The sequence below is a fragment of the Rhincodon typus genome, chromosome 19, assembly GCF_021869965.1.
Source record: "Rhincodon typus isolate 14 chromosome 19, sRhiTyp1.1, whole genome shotgun sequence".
In the NCBI taxonomy this organism is placed as follows: Eukaryota; Metazoa; Chordata; class Chondrichthyes; order Orectolobiformes; family Rhincodontidae; genus Rhincodon; species Rhincodon typus.
The window spans coordinates 9,227,783-9,244,463 of record NC_063350.1 but is presented as its reverse complement, the minus strand read 5'-3'; the positions used below and the strand labels follow the sequence as shown (position 1 = coordinate 9,244,463).

General features: G+C 41.9%; 1 protein-coding gene across 1 annotated transcript in view; it reads right to left on the bottom strand.

Moving 5' to 3' along the window:
- The window catches only part of LOC125485495 (deoxynucleoside triphosphate triphosphohydrolase SAMHD1-like), a 95,812-nt gene that overhangs the window by 42,207 nt on the left and 36,924 nt on the right, over positions 1-16,681 (bottom strand). Inside the window, exons 3-4 of the mRNA XM_048608527.1 lie at positions 10,825-10,898; positions 4,234-4,383 (exon numbers count right to left, since the gene is read on the bottom strand). Coding sequence (XP_048464484.1) covers positions 4,234-4,383; positions 10,825-10,898 — 224 coding nt within the window. The remainder of the gene's footprint in view (positions 1-4,233; positions 4,384-10,824; positions 10,899-16,681) is intronic.

Genomic DNA, 16,681 nt, shown 5'->3' with positions numbered 1-16,681 from the left:
TCTTGGATCATCGGCCCTGTCTTAGCCCAGCTTCCCAGATGTTCAGAGGACTTTACAGGGTTCACTGGATTCGGCTTTGATTCTAGTTTTTGTGTTGGTGCCAGGTGGTCCATCTGGTTAATATTTTCTGTTATCCTTTGCAGTTTCGATGTTCTGATGTTTTATTTTGATCCGTATTATCTCCACATGCTTTTTCTTCTTGAGCAATAGGGAGAGAGAGTTCTCAGCCTTTCAGGTCTGCATATTTAGATTCTTCTCTGTCTCTCTGCCATAAACAGCATCTTGAAATAGAGATGGATTTCGGTGTCTGAATTCATTGGGCAGAATCTGAAAAGCATATGAGTGACATGGGCTAGGGCGAGATTTGTGGCAGGATCAGACAAAAAGTCTGGTGGGGCATATCTTAACATTGAGAGTAACTCACTTCATTCTTTATGCTTTTCCTGAGCATGATGCGAGATTATCACTAAATAGCAGTGATTTGCCAATGAAGGGGGATTATAGCTTGTTAAATGCCTTGTTAGGGGCCCAACTCATCTCATTAACTTGATTGAATTTTTCGAAGCTGTGACGAAGAAGATTGATGAAGGTTATCTAATGTGGGGCCAATATTTAAGAAAGGTCGTAAGGAAAAGCCAGGGAACCACAGACTGGTGAGCCTGATGTCAGTGGTAGGTAATTTGTTGGAGGGGATTCTGAGGGACAGGATTTACATGCATTTGGAAAGGCAAGAACTGATTAGGACAGTCAACATGGCTTTGTGCATGGGAAATTGTGTCTCACTAACTCGATTGAGTTTTTTTTGAAGAAGTGACAAAGAGGATTGATGAGGTCTATATGGACTTCAGTAAGGCGTTCGACAACATTTTACATGGTAGACTGGTTAGCAAGGTTAGATCACATGGAATACAGGGAGAGCTAGCCATATGGATACAAACTTGGCTTGAAGGTAGGAGACAGAGGGTGGTGGTGGTGGAGGGTTGCTTGTTGGACTGGAAACCTGTAACCACCGGTGTACCACAACTATCAGTGCTGGGTCCACTGCATTTTTTTTATTTATACAAATGATATGGACGTGCATATAGGAGGTATGGTTTGTAAATTTGTAGATGACACTAAAATTGATGGTGCAATGGACAACCGAAGAAGGTTATTTCCGATTACAATGGGATCTTGATCAGATGGTCAAATGGGCTGAGGAATGGCAGATGGAGTTTAATTTAGAGAACTATGCAGTGCTGCATTTTGGAAAGGCAAATCAGGGCAGGACTTATACACTTAATGGTAAGGTCTTGGGGAATGTTGCTGAACGAAGAGACCGTGAGGTGTAGGTTCATAGTTTCTTGAAATTGGAGACACAGGTAGACAGGATAGTGAAGAAGGCATTTGGTGCGCTTGCCTTTATTGGTCAGTGCATCAAGTATAGGAGTTCGGAGGTCATGTTGTGGCTGTACAGGACATTGGCTTGGCCACTTTTGAAATACTGCATTCAATTCTGGTCTTCCTGCTGTAGGAAGGATGCTGTAAAACTTGAAATGGTTCAGAAAAGATTTACAAGGATGTTGCCAGGGTTGGAGGGTTTGAGGTATAGGGAGAGGCTGAATAGGCTGGGGCTATTTTTCCTGGAACGTCAGCGGCTGAGGGATGAGCTTACAGACGTTTATAACATCATGAGGGGCATAGATAGGGTGAATAGCTAAGGTCTTCATCCCAGGATAGGGGAGTCTGAAATTAGAAGGCATAGATTTAAGGTGAGAGGGGAAAAATTTAAAAGTGACTAAGGGGCAGCTTTTTCATGCTGAGGGTGGTGCGAGTATGGAATGAGCTGCCAGAGGTTGTGGTGGAAGCTGGTACAATTACAACATTTAAAAGGCATCCAGATGGGTACATGAATAGGAAGGGTTTAGACAGATATGGGCCAAATGCTAGCAAATGGGACTAGATCAGTTTAAGATATCTGGTCGGCACAGACAAGTTGGACTGAAGGGTCTGTTTCCATGCTGTACGTCTCTATGACTTTATGTCTCCATGTCTCCACTAATGTTCAGCTTCTCACAAGGGGGCAGAAATCAAACTTCCCCCTCAGGACTGCCTCATTATAATTGAACATCAGTTGCTGCAGAACTGACTTTCCTTCTAAGCAATGGGATGGTGGTATACTGGTGATGAGGCACTCATCTGTAAAATTCAACCACAAAACCTCTGTCCTCCATTGTCAGTTCTTTCATCTGTGCCCTCTGTTTTAGTAGTTTTTTTAAAAATACAAGTTTTACTAATGAACTATGGAAGGCATCCGACAAAAACACAATCTTATCTTTATCCAACGTTATACATGCACACTTTCAATCAGGCATCATTGACAGCAAAGTGCAACTTGAAACTGACAAATCATTTCCTTTCATTCCCAGAGCTGTGGAAGCCCATTGTGCCACCCAAAAACATCTTGACATGAATTCCTGGAAAACGTGAATTACTGGCAAAGTCGTCCCAAGTTCATTGCTGTGAATGCAGATTTTATACAAGCGATTAACCTTATCAAATGCCTTGCTAACATATGCCACATATTTTAGCAATCATTTGGTAAGGTTCCACATGGTAGGCTCATTCAGAAAGTAAGGAGGTATGGGATTCAGGAAAATTTGGCTGTCTGGATACAAAACTGGCTGTCCAATAGAAGACAGAAGGTGATAGTAAATGGAAAGTATTCAGCCTGGAGCTCGGTGACCAGTGGTGTTCCGCAGGGATCTGTTCTGGGACCCCTGATCTTTGCGGTCTTTATAAATGACTTGGATGAGGAAGTGGATGGGTGGGTTAGTAAGTTTACCGATGATACAAAGGTTAGTGGAGTTGTGGACAGCGTGGAGGGCTGTTGTAGGTTGCAACAGGACGTTGACAGGAAACAGAACTGGTCAAAGAAGTGGCAGATGGAATTCAACCCAGAAAAGTGTGAAGTGATTCATTTTGGAAGGTCGAATTTGAATGCAGAATACAGGGTTAATGGCAGGATTCTTGGCAGTGTGGAGGAACAGAGGGATCCTGGGGTCCACATCCATAGATCCCTCAAAGTTGCTACCCAAGTTGATAGGGTTGTTAAGAAGGCGTATGGTGTGTTGGCTTTCATTGGCAGGGTACTGAGTTTAAGAGCCTGAGGTTATGCTGCAGGTCTATAAAACTCTGGTTAGACCATACTTGGAATATTGTGTTCAGTTCTGGTCACCTCATTATAGGGAAGATGTGGAAGCTTTAGAGAGAGTGCAGAGGAGATTTACCAGGATGCTGCCTAGACTGGAAGGCAGGTCTTATGAGGAAAGATTGAGGGAGCTAGGGCTTTTTTTATTGGAGCGAAGAAGGATGAAAGGTGACTTGATAGAGGTGTACAAGTTGATGAGAGGCATAGATAGTGGATAGTCATAGACCTTTTCCCAGGGCGGAAATGACTATTACGAGGGGGCATAGTTTTAAGGTGATTGGAGGAAGGTATAGGGGAGATGTCAGAGGTAGGTTCTTCACACAGAGAGTGGTGGGCATGGGGAATGCACTGCCAGCAGTGGTAGTGGAGTCACATACTTTACAGACTTTTAAGCGACTCTTGGATAGGCACATGGAGGATAGTAAAATGTAGAGTATGCAGGGTAGATTGATCTTAGTAGGATAATAGGTCGACACGACATCATGGGCCGAAGGGCCTGTACTGAGCTGTACTGTTTTATGCTCTATGTTCTTAACCAGCTAAGGCACTTCAAAGGACAACTCAGCCATATGGGTTAGTGTGGGACTAAAGCCACATATTGCTTTAGACCTACATGAGGAAGGACTGGTTTCCTTCCTTAAAGGACATGAATGATTTGTAAAACATTTCAATGACTTCCCAGTCCCATTTTCCGTTCCATTTTTTTTCAATTTGTAGACTTTTAAAAAAAAACTTATTAACCTCTCACAGTGGAATTTGAACTCTCAGTTTCTGAATTACTGTCCAGTAATATAACTATGACACGACTGAACTGTTTTACTCCCCATCACTGTTCGTCTAAACCAGCACAGAACACAAATTAAATCTGTGGCCTCCCTGTTCCATATGGCTCAGTTCCATCAACTGAATTTTATTGTTGGGCCTTTCCACTAATTTGCCAATAGAATGTCTGCAGTAGAGTCAGTGTACAAAAACAAAGAAAAATGTGTGCATTATTATTTTTAAAGCAGTTCCCTTTCCAGTGGTTGAGAATCAACACTCACCAAATCATTATTGGGCTCTTCTGGTCCTGCGATCTGCTCTTTGATAAAGTCAAGGTCTTCTGGTAACACCAGGCCATAGTTCTTGAAATCAGCTTCCAGCTTATTGGTCTTGATCATGTGGTCAAACATGGCTCTTGAGCCTTCCTCGTGCTGGGTACAACAACAAAGATCAGGTCATCATTCAGTTCAGACGAAGAATAAATGAAACCTACTGTATCTCACTCAAGCATTAAGACACACAGTCTTAGACTGAAAACTCCATTCTAGGATAAACAATTTGGGCATCTTCAGTTACCAGGGCCTATCTAAATCCTTCTGTGACATTCAGATTTTGTTTCCTATTCATGAAACTTAAAGGCACAAAGGAATATTAGCCCACCATCACCATTTCTCTGGCAATGGATCTGTCTCAGGAAGTTTAACCAGGAGGGAGGGAAGAGAAAAGTCAGCAGAAAAAAGACAGAATTTGCAAGATAAGTGGGACAGGAGAACCTCACAAACAAAATCTGTACTTTAGGAAGAAAAGAAAATTAGATTCACATTTATATGGGAACTTTCATAACCTCAGGATGTTACAAAATACTTTGCAGCCAATGAATACTATCGAAGTGCAGTCACACATGTAATGTGGGGAAACATAGCTGCCAGTTTGTGCACAGCAAGCTCCCACAATCAGCTACGTGATAAGAAGCAGATCAATCTGATTTGTGCTTTGTGAAGTTGAATGAGAATAAATATTGGCTGGCAAACCAGGGAAGTTTTGGATCTTCAAAGTAGTAGCATGGGATCTTCTATATCCATCAAACAAATATTTCTTAACATTTCACATGAGAGGCAACATGTCAAACATAGTGGTCCTGCAGGGCTAAACTGGAGTGCCAGTCTGGGGTTAGGATCATGATGCTTGGGATCATTTCCATTTTTGATCCCACAATGCCATCTTCTAATTTCACCTAACTGAGCCACAATTGAGATTAGCACCTAATTTATGGTGCTGGATATTGCTAGGATTTGGGAACTGACTGCTGAAAATATCCCTCAAAGGCAGAAGACAGCTATGCCTGGTGTTGTTGCTGCCTTGCAGTATATATATATGAGACAGGAGGGCAGGACAGCAACAACCTCATTATGAAGAAAAATGACCAAACAGCAAAAAGGTATCACAGCTGCTCTGATCTAATAACCCATTCTACAAACACGTCTTCCTCACCCTTTTCATAAAGTAATGGCTCTTCCCCCCCACTGTACTCAGAAGCAATCAATGGTTTCATGCACATGCGATTTCAAAATCACCTTCTGGTCCTCCCCAGTTTGTTAACTAACTCCTCAATGAGTTTAATGGATTTTTAATTGGTAGTAAGTGGGTTTCTCATTCCCCCTAAACTCTTAAGTGGTAACACCCTACAGGCATCACAACACTGCCACATTATCCGAAGTGTGGCTGCACTGATCTCACTTCCAGGAAAGATTGAAGGCCCAAAGTTAATGGAATTAGACTTGAGCCCCCAGTCTTTCAGACTCATGGGCAGTAGTGCCACTTCCAAGTCACAACAATGTGCATTTCTGAAGCACTTTTAACAAAATGTGTTTTGCAGGGCATCTACCAGGCAATATTCGACACATTTAGTCAAAGAGTTAGTTGCAAGGAATGAGTTAAAGAGAGATATACATAAAGCAGAAAGATATGGAGAGCAAATTCCAGGGTTTAAGACTTGAATGGTTGAAAGCATGGCTGTCAATGGTCAAGTATTTAAAATTGTAGATGTACAAAGGACAAAAGTTTCATGAAATAGGGCTAGAAGAGGAAGGAGGCGGTAGACATGAGGGAGGAGTGAGACTATGCAGGGATGTGAAAATGAAGATCAGCATTTTAAAATTGAAAAATTGAACCAGGTACCAATGAAGTTCAGAAAGAACACGAATGAAAGCTGAACATATTTTTACTTACGTCAGTAAGGGGTCAGGGAACTACACCTGAATGTGATGTAGACCTTGTGAATAGTGAATTAGGTTCACATGGGAATTCAGTGAACAGACAGAAAAAGTGCTGTCCGGAAGAATTATCGTAAACAGTAAGGTTTGTTGAATATTACTTGTATTTATCAGGTCTAGTAAAGTTTACCAATTGTTGTAACATTATTAAGGTCAAGGTAATGGCAAGCAAAATAAAGTTAATATAAGTAATCCAAAATAAGATTAAGGCAACATAACTGAAATATAATTAAGGGATGACAGGACAGCTCAGTCACACAGAATACATAGAACATAGAACATAGAACAGTACAGCACAGTACAGGCCCGTCGGCCCACGATGTTGTGCCAAACTTTTACCCTAAACCTAAGGTCTATCTAACCTCCACCCCTACCTTATACTATCATCCATATGCCTATCTAATAGCTGCTTAAATGTCCAAATGAGGCCGACTCCTGTACCCTCTCTGGCAATGCATTCCACACCCCTACCAGTCTCTGAGTAAAGAACCTACCTCTGACATCTCACCGATATCTACCTCCTTTCACTTTAAAACTATGCCCCCTCGTAATAGCTCCCTCCACCCTAGGAAAAAGTCTCTGGCCGTCCACTCTATCAATACCTCTGATCATTTTGTACACCTCGATCAAGTCACCTCTCATCCTTCGTCGTTCTAAAGAGAAAAGCCCTAGCTCTCTCAACCTTTCCTCGTAAGACCTTCACTCCATTCCATGCAACATCCTGGTAAATCTCCTCTGCACCTTTTCCAACGCTTTCACATCTTTCCTGTGATGAGGCGACCAGAACTGAACATAATACTCCAGATGTGGCCAAACCAGGGTTTTGAATAGCAGGAGAATAACTTGTGTCCTGTTGTATGCAGGAACTCATAGATGTTACCAGTGACCGAGATAATCATATGTGAAAGAAATGTCACCAGCTGCAGAAACTTGACCTATGGGTTTCAGAGTTTGAGTGGCAGCTGGAGTCACCAGGAAGCTGTGAGATACATGAATACTACATTCAGAGATTGATCACTTCACATGCTAGAATATGCAGGCAGCAAGTGAATGGGTGTCCACGCAAGATTACCAGGGAGGTACTACAGGGGTCCCCTGAGGTCCCACTTGCTGAACAGTTTTCCATTCTATACACCACTTAGCTTGGAGGAGTGCAGTAAGGGACAGGTTTAGGCACTGTGAGTGGCTCAGCTGTATAGGAAGGGAAGAAGAAGAGGGGAAAGCAAAAGTGATATATGATTTGTTGATTAGGTAAATGGACAGGCAGTTCTTGACTGTAAATGTGACTCCAGGATGGTATGTTATCTCCCTTTTGCCAAGAATGCTATGGGGTGGGGGGAGTGGTGGTGGTTTGCAGGGAAAGATTGAACAGCCATGATCCATGTTAGAACAACAATTTAGGTAGGAAGTGAATGAGGTCCTGAAAGCAGATTTCAGGGATGGAGCTAGGAAGGAGGTTGAAAAGCAGGACGTTGAAAGCAGTAATCTCAGGATTATTTCAAGTACTGTGGTTAAGAGGATAGAGACAGGAGAACTGAATGATTGAACATTTCGGTGCAGAATTGGTTTACAAGGGAGGGCATCAAATTTCTGAGGCATGGGGACTAGTCCTGTGATACTTTGGGCCTGCAAAACATCAATGGTCTGCATCTTTACAGACCTGGGAACCGCATTGTTGCAGGGAGATTTGGCGGGGTTAAAACTACATTACCAGGGGAATGGGAACTGCAACAGGAGCTCAGACTTGAGGGATACAAAACTGGTTAAAGGATGTAGAAAAGTAGAAAGCAAAAACACAAGAGGCACCAAACTTAGGTAAACTAGTAAACAGAATCAAAAAAACGGAGAATTTTAAAAAAGAAACTGAATTCAAGGCTCTTTATCCAAATGAGCATAATAGTCACAGACATTTTGATGATTTAAGTGCACAATTTGAGCTAAATAGATATAATTTCATTGCCATTGTGGAGATGTGGCTGCAGGGTGAAAAAGATCAAGAAGTGAACATTCAAGGATATTCAGAATTTAGGAGGGATGGGCAAAAAGGAAAAGTAGGTAGGACAACATTCATAATAAGGGACAAAAGCCGTACATTAGTAACAGAGGATCTTAGAGCAAAGGATCAAGATGTCGAATCAGTTTGGATTTAGATTTAGGTTTTATTGTCACGATGGAACTAAGAAACAGCAAGGGGCAGCAAACATTGGTGAGAGTCGTTTATAGGCAATCAAACTAGAGTGGGATTGTTAGGCAACATATAAATCAAGAAAGTTGGGATGTATGTAACACAGGTAATACATTAATAATGAATGATTTCAATTTGCACATAGACTGAGTTAATTAGCATGAACGTTGTGGACAATGAATTTCTGGATATCCTACAAGACTGGTTTCTGGAGCAGGTTATCAAGGAATCAACTAGGGATTGGGCTATATTGGATTTAGAGTTGTATGATGAGAAAGGGCTATTTATTAACCTTGCTGTAATGGACCCTTTGAGAAAATACACTGAAGAATTTAATGGTAGACAGTCAACAGCTAGATTTTAAATAAATACCACACGGTCTACAATATGTACATTTCTCTGAGGCACAATAACCCAGAGGGAAAGGTGCAATTAGCCACAGTTAATGAAGGAAGTTAAATACTGCATTGGATCAGAGGAAGTGGTTTATAAGGATGCCAGGAAACATGGTAAGCTTAAGGACTGGAAACAATTAAAAAACAGAGCAATGGAGGTCCAAGAAGCTCATTAAGAAAGAGAAAAGAGAACATATATATGCAAACTAGTTAGCTACCTAAAGGTGTAAAAGCTTATTTGAGTGTATATAAAGGAGAAAAATAACTAGGACAAATGTGGGCCTGTTACAGTTGGGGCAGGAGAATTATAGTGGAGAAATTAAATAATCACTTTGTGTCTACCTTCACTGAAGAAGATACAAAATTCTCCCAGAAATACCAGCCAACAAAGGGATTTGTGAAACTATAAATTATGAGTATTAGCAAAAACGTAGTACTAGAAAAGTTAACTGGATTGAAGATTAATAAATCCCCTGGTCTAGATGAGCTTCAGCCAAGAGTGCTGAAGGAGGAGGTTAGAGAGATGATGGATGCATTCACTCATTGATGAATATCGTTCAAAATCCTATAGATTCCAGAAAAGCTTTGGTTGACTGAAAGGCAGAAAATGTAAGCTGAGAATTTAAGAAAGGAGGAAAAGGGAGAATGATGAAGCACAAACAGTCAGTTTGATGTCAGTAGGGAAAATATTGGAATCTGTTATAAAGGCTGTGATAACTAGGCATTTAGAAAATAATTGTAAAATTGGTTCAAGTGAACATGTTTTTGTTAAATGGAAATCTTGTTTGACAAAACTGTTGGGAGTTTTTTTGAGGATATTATTTGTAGCATTAATAAGGGACAACAAACAGATGTGGCATATTTGGATGTTCAGAAGGTTTTGGTAAGATCTCACACAGAAGTTAGTGAATAAAATAGAGGGCATGGGATTGTGGAATTATACTCACATGGATTGAGAAGTAGATAACAGATAAATGTACAGAATATCAACAAACAGATCATTCTCAGGATGGCAGATTGCTACTAGTGAGGTACAACCGTGATCAGTATTAGTCCACAGTTGTTTACAATCTATATAAGTAGTTTGGAAATGGGATCAACTGTAATGTTCCATATTTTGTTGACGATACCCAACTTGGCAGGTACTTAAGTTGCAAAGTAGATGCCAGGAGGCATTGAGAGGACTTGAATGGGCTAAGTAAATGGCCTAGAACATGTCAGATAGAAAATAATTCAGAAAGGTGAAAAGAAACAGAAAGGTGGAAGCAATCAGAAAGGCAACTGGTAAGTTGGTCCTCTTTGCAAGGTGGTTTGATTACAGAAGTAAGGATGTCTTGCTTCAGTTGTATAGATCCTTGAGGAGACCTTGCCTAAAGTAATGTGTACGGTTTTGGTCCCATTCTCAAAGGAGGGATATACTTGCCATAAAAGAATGCATTGGAGGTTCGCCAGAGTAATCCCTGGGATGGTGGGACTGTACAAGGCAGACAGATTGAGGACTGAGTCTATAATCTGTAAAGTTTCAAAGAATGAGGGGTTACATCATTGAAATTTACAAAATTCTTTCAGGATTTGACAGGGTAGATGTACCTAAGATGTTTCCCAAGCTGGTGAGTTTTAAACCAGAGTTATAATCTCAAGAAATGACACAGGCAATTTAAGACTGAGATGAGCAGGAATTTCTTTACTCAGAACATGCTAAATCTTGCCCATTCTCTGTCCAAAAAAGCTGTGGAGGCCCAATCATTGAGCAGGTGCCTGGTGGAAATGAATGGTTTTCTGGAGACTAAGGCTAAGGAAATCATATGGGAACATAAGTGATCAGCCATGATCTAGCTGAACGGTGGAGCAAGCTTTACAGGCTGAATGCCTACTCCTGTTCTTATTAGGGTACAGGTAAGTTATGTCTCATAAATACTTGCTGGAAGGTAGACCCCTATTATTATGATAATGACTTACAGTTGACCTCACTGTTTCTAGTAGTACACAGCATTCCTTAGGCATGACAGTTAGTATTACCTTCCAGGCGAAGTCATTTCCTCGAGCTTTACGGATAAATTTTCGATCAAACAGGTGTGAAAATGGGCCATGACCTGGGGAAACAAAGACAATGTGTTATATCTACTGTACACTTCCAACAGGTATAGTTAAAACGATTAAGCTTGTGATACCTAGTCTAACTTTAAAGAGAGACAGCCTAGAGGTCTATGGAACTTGTTGTCTCATGGATAAGAAAACAAAATGGAAACCTATTGAAAATCAAGTGACAATTTCACACCTTGGCACTGTAACTTAATAAAGGAAGCGTTTCTTTTAGAGACACAGATGGATAGAGCGACAAAGGAATTACTGCTGTGAAATGCAGCACGAATTATGTTTTATATTAACAACCAAGCAGAATGTTTGTAAAATTTGCTTCTTAATTCAACTAGCAGGATTACTAAATAACCAAGGACGAAAAGGAGGAAAGGCAATAATACTATAAATATCACTAGAGAAAAAATACAAGTGAAACGAACGGGCCTTATAGCTGATAAGTCCACGGGTCCAGATGAGATTCAACCTATGATATTAAAGGGAGTTGCTGTAGAGTTAGTGGATGCACAAGTAGTAATTTTCCAAGAATCCTTTGATTCTGGACAAGTCTCAGAGGATTGGAAAACTACCAATGTAACAGCTTTATTTAAAAAAAGGAGACAAGGAAAGGTAACTATAAGCCGGTTATCTTCATGTCTTTTATTAGGAATATGTCAGAGTCTATTAGAAAGGATGTAATAGAATTTAGCAATACATAATGTGATTAAGCACAGTCAGCATAATGTCATGAAGGGGAAATCATGTTGACAAATTTACTGGAATTCTTTTGAGGAGTTAACAGACAGGATAGATGAAGGGGAAGCAGTGGATGTAATGTTTTTGGATTTTCAGAAGTTGTTTGAGAAGTTAGCACACATTAGGCTACTTAAAAAGATAACAGCCCATAATATTTGAGGTAGTATGTTAACATGAATAGAGGATTGGCTACCTAACAGAAGATAGTTGGGATAAGGGGGCATTTTCAGGATGGCGACCTATAACCAGTTAAGTGCCACAGTGATCAGAGCAGGGACCACAGTTATTTATTTTATATATTTATGACTAATATGAATGTACTATAGCCAAGTTTATGGATGACAAAAAATAGTGATGAAGGCAAGTGATGAAGATAGTACAGTGAGTCTGGAGAGGGATATAGAAAGGTTAATCGAGTGTGCAAAAACTTGGCAGATGGAATACAGTGTGGGGAAATGTGAAGTTATGATTTTAACTGGAAGAATAGAGAAGCGAATATTATTCAAATGAGGGAAAACTGGAGAACGCTTTAGAACAGAGGAACTTGAGCGTTCTCGTGCATGAATCACAAAAAGCCAACATCGAATTTCAGTGGGTGATAGGCAAGGCAAATGGAATGCTGGAACAAAAACAGAAGTTGCTGGAAAAGCTCAGCAGGTCTGGCAGCATCTGTGAAGAAAAAACCGGAGTTAACATTTTGGGTCTGGTGACCCTTCCTCGTAACATGCTGGCCTTTATTTCAAAGGGAATAGTGTAAAAAAGAGGGACGTCTTGCTAAAACTGTGCAAGGCACTAATTAGACCACAGCTGAAATACAGTGAACAGTTTTGAGCCCCTTATTTAAGATATACTGGTGTTGGAGGCAGTCCAAAGATGGTTCACTAGGCTGATCTAAGGCATGGAAGAACTGTCTTATGAGCAGAGTTTGAGTAGGTTGGGCCTCTACTGATTGGAGTTTAGAAAAATATCAGGTGACCTTATTGAAACCTTATTGAACATACAAGATTCTTAGGGATTTTACAGGGGGTCTCTGTAGATGCAGAAAGGGTCTAGGAGCAGAGGACATAATCTCAGAATATGGAGCTGCACACTTAAGACAGAGAAGAGGAGGATTTTCTTCTCCTGGAGGATTGTGAATCTGTAGTATTCTTTACTGTAGAGAGCTGTCGAGGCTGGGTCATTCAGTATATTCAAGGCTGAGGTAGACAGGTTTTTTTCATCTGTTTGGCAATCGAAGGTATGGCAAAAGGCAGGAAAGTGGAAGTGAGGGTGATAAGGTCAGCTGTGATCTCACTGAACGGCAGAGCAAATCCAATGGGGTGAATGGCTTTCTTCTGCTCTGACATCTCAGGGTCTTAATAAATCATTTAGCCCTGAAGCCTGCACCACCATCTCACAAGGTCATGGCTGATCTGTCTGTGTTTCAAATTCCACATTTCCATCAACCCTAATAACATCTGCTTCCCTTGTCAAGTAACAAACTATCCATCTCTGTCTTAAAAATATTCAACGGTGAGTTCCAAAGTTGCACAAAATCTACGATTACAAAAGGGATCTTGATCAATTGGGCCAATGGGCTCAGAATTGGCAGATGAACTTTAATTTAGATACATATGAGATGTTGCATTTTGGTAAGACAAGCAAGGGCAGGACTTACACAGTTAATGTTAGGGCCCTGGGGAGTGTTGTGGTGCGGTGGTGGTGTTCCTAACCCTAAGCCAGTAAAAGCCTGGGTTCAAGACCTACCGGTTTCAAAGGTGTGTAATAACATCTCTGAACAGGTTGATTAAATTACCTAGGAATGCAAGTCGTTCTTTAACAAATAAAGTACAATACACATAGCATTAACTATGATACAAACCTCTTGAAAAGCAATCTGCAGGTGAAACCATTACATCTCATCTGACAGATAAATGAGATTTTGTAAAGCCTTTAAGCATAGACCTAGATTATCTTTATTGCATTATAGAAACAAAATAGCGAAACGGTATTCAAACAATTGTAAAATTTCAGGAAGAAGTTTCATTTCTCATTAAGCTTTCCATATGTCTCAAATCATTTCAAAGCGAAACAATTAGTTTTAATGAAAATTGACAATCCCTCTGCAGTATCGGTATATCTTCACTTTGTGATTCAGTGTTTGCAGAATCATACAATCTTCTTAGGGTGGAGCTAGTGAAAAGTTTACGTACAAGGCCTCAGTGACCTTCCAGATACAGAGATGCACATTAAACAGAGAAATGTTTTGATATCATAACTCAAGCCCAGAAGGATCACATATAAATTGACAGCCGTGGAGATCTTGATGGCCAGAGGGTCTGCCATTCTTGCCCTGCTCCAGGGTAACAGGTCCAGTTTGAGGAAGTGGCACATCTCTGTGACCACTGCCTTGGGGAAGCGCTGCCACTGCAGACGCTACCCCTGAGGTGGAGGGGGGAGAAGTGGGTAAGGTCTCTTACTGAGAGTCATCCTCCTCCTCTCTCTGCAAACAGCTTCTCCTCTGTGTTGCCTTGCCCACCTCTCCATGATGATTCAGCCCAGGAACAGCAGCCTTGGTCCCATGACTGGGAGCAGATTTTCTGCTCAGAAATCTTTTAGGACGGTATTACTCCTCTCTGATTAAAAGACCTGCTTCAACAATACAGTACACTGTATATCCACTAACAGCGTTGCAATTGAAAGTCAAACGTACTTCAGACAAAATATGAAAAACAATATATTTAAGTAGTGATAATGTTCCTCATGCAGGTGAACAGGGTGTTTAAGAAAAGATGTTAGCAGTGCCAGTGAACTCCAAAATGCAGGTCACGATCAATTCAGCATTAGACGTTGACTAACATCATATCTGCCCACTCTGTGCTTCTGCTGCATGCATGGTGTACCCACACCATCACCCTTTCAACACATGTGCATTGGCATGATCCATTCTGGAAGTCACTGGGAATGGACCCTCTTCCATTGTTAATTGTCCGAGTTCTCACAGCATCTTAAACAGTAACACTTAAAGTTCCCCACTGTCACCGCTCTAGAATTCTTCAACTCCTGATTATTATTTAAGATGTATGCCCCCTCTGGCCTAGTTGGGATGTGTATTTCCTCGTGGAGGGTTGGAAATATGATCTGCTGCTGAAATAAGGAAGTTAAGGGCAGCACTAAATTGAAGGAAACACTGTACAATTCTGTAAAGATGACTTGTACATCAAAATATTGGACAAAGTTTAAAAAGATAATAAAAAGGCAAAAAGCAAAGTTACAAAAACAAAGTTGCTGGAAAAGCTCAGCAGGTGTGGCAGCATCCGTGAAGGAAAAAACAGGGTTAATGTTTCGAGTCCAGTGACCCTTCCTCAGAACTGCACTTCCAGTGAGAGTGGACCAGGGAGCTTCCACCGAGCTTCGCTGGAACACTGCAGCAAGCCAGAGACAGAGACGTTGGCCAGGGAACAGGGTGATGTGTTAAAGTGGCAGGCAACTGGAAGCTCAGGGTCTTTTCTGTGAGCAGAATGTAGATGTTCTACGAAACGGTCACCCAGTCTATGCTTCGTTTCCCTACTGTGAGCAGCGAATACAGTAGACTAGATTGTGGGAAGTGCAGGTGAAGTGTTGCTTCACCTGGAAGGTATGATTGGGCCCTTGGATAACCCACCTTGAAGAAGTTCTGCTCCAGTTTCCGACAAAATTTCCGTTCCAATCTTTTTTCTTGCCCACGGACATTAATTTCACTGTCAGTCCTGGTGTTTGACCAAGTAGATGCTAAAACTCATTTCCACAGCCATATCACGTTCCTCAGTGACTGCCTCCGGCTCAGACTCACCCCATGTAGATTCCAGCTGAAGTTACATCCCTCGTGTTTTGAATCCACCCAGGATCACAGATATCTCCGTGATGTTCAACATTCCACAGACAGCTGCTCTCGCCGTATCCTGAGATCCACACTCAGTGCCATGTGGCGTCACATGCACACTCTCGACCTCTCTCTCCAACAGCATCGCATCACACTGGCTCAGGGCTGCACCACTCCGCAGTTCCACTTCATCCTCCAGGTCATTCAACGTGCTAAAAAGAAACTTTTTCTTTTCATTTCGGGCATCAAGGCCCACAAGATGCAACAACTCAAAGATACCCAAGGCCCTCTGGAACCTTCCTCTCCCCCAACTTCCCTCTGACTCCATCCCCTCCCCCAAAGGCAACTCCTGTCGGGTATTCACCATCCCTCCTAACCTTCCACTCTCTGATGCTGAATGCTCGTACTCAGCAAAGGCCTCAGCTTTATTCCTCTGTGTCCCCACCTTAACGAATTTCAGGCATAACTTGATGCCAAACTCTTCTTCCGCCGTCTTTGCCTCCGTGCCCATTTTTTTGGACAAGAGTCCTCTCCCCATCCCTCAGACTCCTTCGCCCAGTTCCAACACTGTCCCTGCACCTGGAACCCTCCCTCTGGCCTTTAACCTGCACTCGATCTGTTCATTGAGAACTGTTGACGTGATATGGGTTGCCTCAATTTCTCTGCCCCCCACCTCACCCAAATCCAACCTATCTCCCTCCGAACTGACTGCACTCCATGCACGAGATGTAACCCTGACTTTGTTATTAAGCCTGCCAATAAGGGTGGTGCTGTGGTAGTCTGGCGTTCTGACCTCTATATTACTGAGGCTAAGTGCCAGCTCTCAGATACCTCCTCCTATCTCCCCCTGGACTATGACCCCACCATGACACATCAGGCCATTGTATCTACTACGGTAACTGATCTCATTTCATCTGGTGACCTCCCCTGCACTGCCACTGGGACAGAGAGAGAGAGTGCTCGGGTTTCCTACCATGGTCCACAGCTGTGCAGTTTAGGTGGATTGGCCATGGTAAATGCAAGGTTACAGGGATAGAGTGAGTCTGGGTGTGATGCTCTTTGGAGGGGGTGATGTGGACTTGATGGCCTGAATGGCTGGTTCCCATACTGTAGGGATTCTATGATTCTAAGGGAATCCAGGGTTATAGGACACGAACGTGGGTCTAGGCCCGAAATGTCAGCCTTCCTGCTCCTCTGATGCTG